This window comes from Scyliorhinus canicula, chromosome 4 (assembly GCF_902713615.1).
Source record: "Scyliorhinus canicula chromosome 4, sScyCan1.1, whole genome shotgun sequence".
Taxonomy (NCBI): Eukaryota; Metazoa; Chordata; class Chondrichthyes; order Carcharhiniformes; family Scyliorhinidae; genus Scyliorhinus; species Scyliorhinus canicula.
This window is the reverse complement of record NC_052149.1, coordinates 15663759-15672379: the sequence shown is the minus strand read 5'-3', so window position 1 is coordinate 15672379 and position 8621 is coordinate 15663759. Positions and strand designations below refer to the sequence as shown.

General features: G+C 46.5%; 1 protein-coding gene across 1 annotated transcript in view; it reads left to right on the top strand.

Annotated features, from left to right (window-relative positions):
• The first annotated feature begins 2605 nt into the window (after window positions 1-2605).
• Window positions 2606-8621, top strand: part of LOC119964376 (calcium-activated chloride channel regulator 1-like) — an 87308-nt gene continuing 81292 nt past the window's right edge. The window contains exons 1-2 of the mRNA XM_038793769.1: window positions 2606-2784; window positions 2988-3131. Of these exons, the coding sequence (XP_038649697.1) occupies window positions 2623-2784; window positions 2988-3131 (306 nt within the window). The 5' untranslated portion in view covers window positions 2606-2622. The remainder of the gene's footprint in view (window positions 2785-2987; window positions 3132-8621) is intronic.

Below are 8621 nucleotides of genomic sequence, written 5' to 3'. Positions count from 1 at the left end.
ATATAATACTAATTGAGCACTGGAAGGCATTTATTCTATCGTTAGAACACTTTGGGGCCACAGTCAAGTCATCTCTGGTTGCATCCATCGACGTCGAACACCTCACCATGAACACGGACATTGCTGAAACAAAAAACAATGGTCGCATGTATACTAATGTCATGTGGGTGCATTGGGATGCTGTAAATGTTATGAGGGACGCGAAGGGAAGGAGTGGTATAGGTTTTTATTATGACAGGACTCAGGACGTATGCACAAACGGGACTCTATACGTCCCTGCGGGGCAGCTTATTCGAATTACTTGCAATTCCGAAATACCTGGGCCGTATATCAGTTGGGAACTCAGGATCAAGGGAATTACAGGTGATAAGGAAAGCTGGGAAGACCTCTTAAAACTGATTAGGTAGGACAACACTAGAATAGTTCTACATAAGTTATTTATTAAGGATCGAGATTAATTATAGAAAGTATACCCAATAATTGTTATTAACCATTAAACCTGTATTTTAGGACATAGCAGTAATAAACATTTAAACCCTTGCTACAAGTAGTGGCCACAATGCATTATGGGATTTAATCTAGCTAACTTGCCCATGTTTATGAGACAAACGGGATTGTGTGGTCAGCAAATAACACAGTCAACTCAGTAAACAGCCCTTATTGGTGCCCCCAATATCGTGTCTCAGCCAATCCATGGAGTGAAGAGGAAACCAGCTTTGGCATCCTGCCCCTGGATGGACAATGAAGTGGACAGGAACTGACTGCGATACGCAGGATGGGAATGTCCGAAAAACAGTTTTAAAATGGACACAAGATCCTGGGAAACAACAAGTGATAGGGTGTGGTTAAATCATGAGCTGATCACAAGTCATCATTTTGCTTAAAGTGAATTTTACTGGATTATATAAAAGTGACAGCTGCAAGGATTGGATCAAGTCCAATTGGAGTGGGCTATTGATTTTTGGAAAATCCTATAACTAGTGTGTTTTTATCAGTGTTAGCCAGATTGATCTTGGCATTTATCTCTCTCTCATGTACATTAAACCAAGTTTGGAATAATAAAGCTGTCTTAACTAGGTTGATGTGTGCCTGCTGAGATGTGTATTAACTGAGCCGTAACTTAAAGGGAAGTACCCCACGTAAAAGCTGGCTCAATACTCAAGCCTTGGAAACGCTCCTACAGGCCACCCTTCACCAGGCCCCCAGCCCTTGGAGAAGCCCCCCCAACCAGCAACATGGCTCCCAGCTGACTGTGGCGGCGCTGGACACAGTCCGCAACCACCACACCGGGTTCTCGACTGCGCGGTTGATGTGTGGTCTCAGCGGTTGGGAACCCAGCGTGGCAACTATGGACTGTTGCCACATCGCCGCCACAGTGGACCCATCGGGGGTGGAGCATCGGGAGTGGGTCTTCAGGTGACGTGCCAATGCCGTTCCAGCAGCATGCGACACAATGACGCCATTTCGGAGGGTAGAAAACCACCATCAATCCGGGGCCGCCCCCGATTTGGGAGTTGGAAGGGATTCTCTGCCTGATCACCGATTACGATATCGGAGTCGGGCAACGGTGAATCCTGCTCACAGCACGTAAACCCACCAATGCCATCGGCAGCCTAATCACCACTTTTCCCGCCTGAAACCACAATTGGTGAAAAATGGGAACTTTCTGCCCAGAGTTTCAGTGAGATTGGTTGGCTCACGGTGTGACAAGTGTCTGGGTGGCTTCTGAGAAATCTTCAGAAACGGCTTTGGTGCCACCTTTGGAGTGCGGTGTATCTGACCATATTGCGCCCATTAATTCACATATACCACAGCCTGAATGTTACAGTATAGGAAAGATATCTTTTCGACTTTGTATGTGTCTATTGAAGAGATAGCTGGGGTGAACATTTGAATCATTTTGTGTTTGTATTGAGAGCTTTCCAACCTTTTTGTCAAGTGTAAAGTTGTTCATAATTTCTTGTTTAATAAATGTTTTATTCTTAAGTTCATCAGCAGACTCAGTAGCTTTCCCCCACGGTTTCTAAAAAAGAAAACGTGTGCAGTATCGGCATCAGCTGGGATCGTCACATCGCCCTGTAATTAATTCTGGGGGAGACGGAGAAGGCATGTAGGTTCCCAATATGCCACCATGGCACCTAAGTAAACGGCCTTCCTGCCTTCAAGCTTGCCATCAGTGAGCGCACAAGATTCCATCCATCGTGTTCACAAATGACATCTGGAGAGAGTTCAATGTGGGTCTTCAAATGTCAGCAAAGTCTAGTTTTTCTGCCCCTAACTGAGGTCTAGAATTCAGCTTGTCAAACTCCTTCACCATCACCGATAATTAAGCTGCTGCTCCTCATTTGTTTGGGATTCTTGTTCAAATCTGCAGCAATCTCACAATCCTGCCAGTGGCCCTGGACGAATTCCCAATGCCCTCTCAAATCTCCATCATGCCCATGGCAGTATCTCCTGGATATTTCCCAAAGTGCAATCACTCACCCAGGAGTAGACAGATGCCGGTACAAACTTGTGGGCTAAATGTATGATGATTCACTCTCTCCCCCTCCCACATCCTGCGATATAAATCACGCAAACCAGTGTCCGGAAGATATTGGTCCAAACAGTTAGTGCATAATAATGTGGTACCAAAAACACTTTGGCTTGGTGTTCAGCTGCATTCTGTGTGATTATATTATCAATTCTTCTGGAGCAAAGTTGGAGAATAATGGATATAGAGACTTGGTTATTGCTATTAACCCCAGAATCAAAAATGATCCCAACCTTATCAAAAGTATTCAGGTGAGGCATTGACGCTGTTCCAAAAGTACGAGTAACGTTTGTTTTGTGACCTTGTTTGCACTTGGTGGTGTATGTTATTGTTTAGAATTCAGGAATTTGTGAGAAGTGGAAAGAATTGAAGGAATTTGTTATATCCTCTTCAATGTCATCATTCGACTAATGAAGCAAGATCAATGATTTTAAGTTTGCCTTTGCTTTCACAGGACATAGTGACAGCTGCCTCCGACTACCTTCACCGAGCAACCAAGCAGCAAGTTTATTTTTCGGATGTGAAAATCCTGCTGCCTCGAACATGGTCACTTAGTTCCAGCTCGATTCACAGACCCAGGACTGAATCCTACGAGAAGGTAAGAAGTGAGCTGTGAAACCCCTTCCAGTCTGCTGCCTGCGAGCTCTCCCCTGGAAATTCACAAACCCCCTTCAATACTTGAGTGGGGGCCAAATTTCTATAGAGGTTTCAGGGGCGGGGTGGGGGCAGCCTCGAGGCAATTCTCAGCGGGAATCAGGCCCGTTACATTTCTAAACACTTTCTGCAAATGTGTACTTCGCCTGAAGATCAACCACCACCCAACAGCTGCCCCACAACAAGCTTGTTGACAACACGATACTTCGCAATGAACGATCAGTGGTGTCAGAATTTCATTGGAGAATTAGTGATGAACCTTTGGGGATTGAGTGCCACATCTTTGCCTATTTTATCATGAAAACAATTCGTTAGTTGTTTGGAACATTATAACTGAGTGCTGCGATTTTTCTCTCTTGCCGAATTGAAAGCCTAACATCATTTTAGATTCCAGGCAGGTTGAGGTGGAAGGGACAGTGTGTGAAAGGGTATGAAAACTTTATGCTGATGTGTATCTATTGGGAGCGTTGCCTTTTTGTTTAAATGTGTGGAGAAGAGGAAAGATGAAGGGTGAGATTCTCTGTCGGCTGATGCCGAAATCGCAAAATGCGATTGAGCGAAGAATAGATTTCGATGGCAAAATCATGGTGGGCGCCGATTTGCTGCCAAATTGCAATTCTCCGTCGCCTCGACAATGGCGCCAGTGCGTTCTGGAACGCACGTACAGTGATACACAGTTTGCATATTATTAGTGGTATTCTCGAGGCCCCTACGATTCCCCGCCTCCAATGGGCCGCATTCCCGACAGCGTGGTTCACTTGTGCTTTTAAAAATCATGAAACCACCGTCATGGCTGCTGAGGGAGAGAGAAGGGGGTACGGTAAATGTACAACATTTCCATAGTTTGCTGACATTTGTGCCGCTGGCCGGGGGGCTTCTGCCAGGGCCAGGGGAGTAGCGGGGGTGCCCAGAAGGTGGGATGTGGGGTCAGGGTGGATGGGCACGGAACACCATTGCTGCAGCCGGCAAGGCAGCCATGCAGCTGTGCACACTGCTAACAGCCCACTTCGAACTTAGGACCACGGGTTGTATGGTTGTCCCCCTCAGGCTACCCTACCTGGCCACCCCTCCTGGTCCCAGCCGACCGATCAGCGGCATGGGCGCGCTCCAGCACAACCAGTGCCATCTTGTTGGCTGGGATGAATGTGCGTGGGAAGTGTAATGTGTATGTGCAGCTGCAGCTTGTCAGCCTCCCCAGTGTCAATCACGGACCCGGCGAAACCTGCATCATTTCTTATGTGCAAGGCAGAGAAGACATAGTCAGAAATCCATAAGGGCGACAGTACAAGGTACAGTGACTGAGGGGAGCACAGTGAATAGGCCCAATAATAACAAAAGGAATAAAACTGGAGATGTTAAGATTCAAAACAGAGGTAAAAAAACCAACATAAGTGTACTTTACCTGAATGCTCGTAGTATTCGGAATAAAGTAAATGAGTTGGTGGCACAAATCATCGTAAATGACTATGATTTAGTGGCCATTACTGAAACATGGTTAAAGGATGGTCACGACTGGGAGTTAAATATCCGAGGGTATCAAACTATTCGGAAGGACAGAGTGGATGGTAAGGGAGGTGGTGTTGCTCTGTTATTTAAGGATGACATCCGGGCAATAGTAAGGGATGACATCGGTGCTATGGAGGATAAGGTTGAATCCATTTGGGTGGAAATCAGGAATAGTAAGGCGAAAAAGTCACTGATAGGAGTAGTCTATCGGCCACCAAATAGTAACGATATGGTGGGGCAGGCAATAAACAAAGAAATAACTGATGCATGTAGAAATGGTACAGCAGTTATCATGGGGGATTTTAATCTACATGTCGATTGGTTTAACCAGGTCGGTCAAGGCAACCGTGAGGAGGAGTTTATAGAATGTATCCGCGATAGTTTCCTAGAACAGTATGTAATGGAACCTACGAGGGAACAAGCGGTCCTAGATCTTGTCCTGTGTAATGAGACAGGATTGATTCATGATCTCATAGTTAGGGATCCTCTCGGAAGGAGCGATCACAATATGGTGGAATTTAAAATACAGATGGAGGGTGAGAAAGTAAAATCAAATACTAGTGTTTTGTGTTTAAACAAAGGAGATTACAAGGGGATGAGAGAAGAACTAGCTAAGGTAGACTGGGAGCTAAGACTTTATGGTGGAACAGTTGAGGAACAGTGGAGAACCTTCCAAGCGATTTTTCACAGTGCTCAGCAAAGGTTTATACCAACAAAAAGGAAGGACGGAAGAAAGAGGGAAAATCGACCGTGGATATCTAAGGAAATAAAGGAGAGTATCAAATTGAAGGCAAAAGCATATAAAGTGGCAAAGATTGCTGGGAGATTAGAGGACTGGGAAATCTTTAGGGGGCAACAGAAAGCTACTAAAAAAGCTATAAAGAAGAGTAAGATAGAGTATGAGAGTAAACTTGCTCAGAATATAAAAACAGACAGTAAAAGTTTTTACAAATATATAAGACAAAAAAGAGTGGCTAAGGTAAATATTGGTCCTTTAGAGGATGAGAAGGGAGTTTTAATAATGGGAAATGAGGAAATGGCTGAGGAACTGAACAGGTTTTTTGGGTCGGTCTTCACAGTGGAAGACACAAATAACATGCCAGCGACTGATAGAAATGAGGCTATGACAGGTGAGGACCTTGAGAGGATTGTTATCACTAAGGAGGGAGTGATGGGCAAGCTAATGGGGCTAAAGGTAGACAAGTCTCCTGGCCCTGATGGAACGCATCCCAGAGTGCTAAAAGAGATGGCTAGGGAAATTGCAGATGCACTAGTGATAATTTACCGAAATTCACTAGACTCTGGGGTGGTCCCGGTGGATTGGAAATTAGCAAACGTGACGCCACTGTTTAAAAAAGGAGGTAGGCAGAAAGCAGGAAATTATAGGCCAGTGAGTTTAACTTCGGTAATAGGGAAGATGCTGGAATCTATCATCAAGGAAGAAATTGCGAGGCATCTGGATAGAAATTGTCCCATTGGCCAGACGCAGCATGGGTTCGTTAAAGGCAGGTCATGCCTAACTAATTTAGTGGAATTTTTTGAGGACATTACCAGTGCAGTAGATAACGGGGAGCCGATGGATGTGGTATATCTGGATTTCCAGAAAGCCTTTGACAAGGTGCCACACAAAAGGTTGCTGCATAAGATAAAGATGCATGGCATTAAGGGTAAAGTAGTAGCATGGATAGAGGATTGGTTAATTAATAGAAAGCAAAGAGTTGGGATAAATGGGTGTTTCTCTGGTTGGCAATCAGTAGCTAGTGGTGTCCCTCAGGGATCCGTGTTGGGCCCACAATTGTTCACAATTTACATTGATGATTTGGAGTTGGGGACCAAGGGCAATGTGTCCAAGTTTGCAGATGACACTAAGATGAGTGGTAAAGCGAAAAGTGCAGAGGATACTGGAAGTCTGCAGAGGGATTTGGATAGGTTAAGTGAATGGGCTCGGGTCTGGCAGATGGAATACAATGTTGACAAATGTGAGGTTATCCATTTTGGTAGGAATGACAGCAAACGGGATTATTATTTAAACGATAAAATATTAAAGCATGCCGCTGTTCAGAGAGACTTGGGTGTGCTAGTGCATGAGTCACAGAAGGTTGGTTTACAAGTGCAACAGGTGATTAAGAAGGCAAATGGAATTTTGTCCTTCATTGCTAGAGGGATGGAGTTTAAGACTAGGGAGGTTATGTTGCAACTGTATAAGGTGTTAGTGCGGCCACACCTGGAGTATTGTGTTCAGTTTTGGTCTCCTTACTTGAGAAAGGACGTACTGGCACTGGAGGGTGTGCAGAGGAGATTCACTAGGTTAATCCCAGAGCTGAAGGGGTTGGATTATGAGGAGAGGTTGAGTAGACTGGGACTGTGCTTGTTGGAATTTAGAAGGATGAGGGGGGATCTTATAGAAACATTTAAAATTATGAAGGGAATAGATAGGATAGATGCGGGCAGGTTGTTTCCACTGGCGGGTGACAGCAGAACTAGGGGGCATAGCCTCAAAATAAGGGGAAGTAGATTTAGGACTGAGTTTAGGAGGAACTTCTTCACCCAAAGGGTTGTGAATCTATGGAATTCCTTGCCCAGTGAAGCAGTTGAGGCTCCTTCATTACATGTTTTTAAGGTAAAGATAGATAGTTTTTTGAAGAATAAAGGGATTAAGGGTTATGGTGTTCGGGCCGGAAAGTGGAGCTGAGTCCACAAAAGATCAGCCATGATCTAATTGAATGGCGGAGCAGGCTCGAGGGGCCAGATGGCCTACTCCTGCTCCTAGTTCTTATGTTCTTATGTTCTTATTGGAATCGATTGTGTTCCACAGGGCGCCAGTGCTAGCCCCTCCACAGGCACTGAAACGGTCCAGGTTCAGCACCAGTTTTGTTGTCATGAAAATCCATGAATTCTGCCCTGCATTTAGGACGGGATTCACCGATCCACGACTCCGATTTTGTCGTCAGGGATGGGGCGGAGAATCCTTTCGATGTATGCTCCGCCCCCTCCGAAATGGTGTAATTGTGTCGCGCGCTGCACGCCATTGAGACGGCCTTAGCCCGTCATCTGAAGGCCCTCCCCAGATGCTCCACCCCCGATGGGCCGAGTTCCTGATCGTACGATTGACGTGTGGTCTCAGCGGTCGGGAACCCGACGAGGCGGCTGCAGACTGTGTCCAGCGCTGCCACAGTTGGGTGGGAGCCGTTCTGCTGGACGGGGGGTTTCCACGAGGGCTGGGAGGACTGGTGGGATTGGCTAGTTGGCGGCCGGGGGGGCAGTATTTGGCAGGTCGGGTCCGCGCACGGCTGATGCCATGTTTTATGGTGCGACCGCTGCAGGCCGTCGCTGTGCATGGCCATGGCCACGGACCCGGCCATTGTCCAGTCGTTTTTATCGTGGGAGCCAGGAGTTTTATGCGGCTTGGCTGCTGGCCCCTCACCGGTCACAGGATTGGTGAGGGGGCGCCACCGATTTTTTTGGCGTAAAACGCCACAGACCCCATAGTTATTGTGGTTGATATTCCAACCTACCAGGCAGCACAGTAGCATAGTGGTTAGCACAATTGCTTCACAGCTCCAGGGTCCCAGGTTCGATTCCCGGCTTAGGTCACTGCCTGTGCGGAGTCTGCATGTTCTCCCCGTGTGTGCGTGGGTTTCCTCCGGGTGCTCCGGTTTCCTCCCACAGTCCAAAGATGTGCAGGTTGGGTGGATTGGCCATCCTAAATTGCCCTTAGTATCCAAAGTTGCCCTTAGTGTTAGGTGGGGTTACTGGGTTACGGGGATAGGGCGGAGGTGTGGGCTTGGGTGGGGTGCTCTTTCCAGGGGCAGGTGCAGACAAATGGGCCGAATGGCCTCCGACTGCACTGTAAATTCTATGAAATTCTATGAAATAAATGCACAATGCCACTTGTTTGAGTTCCGGAAGGAAAGGAAAACAGTTTTAT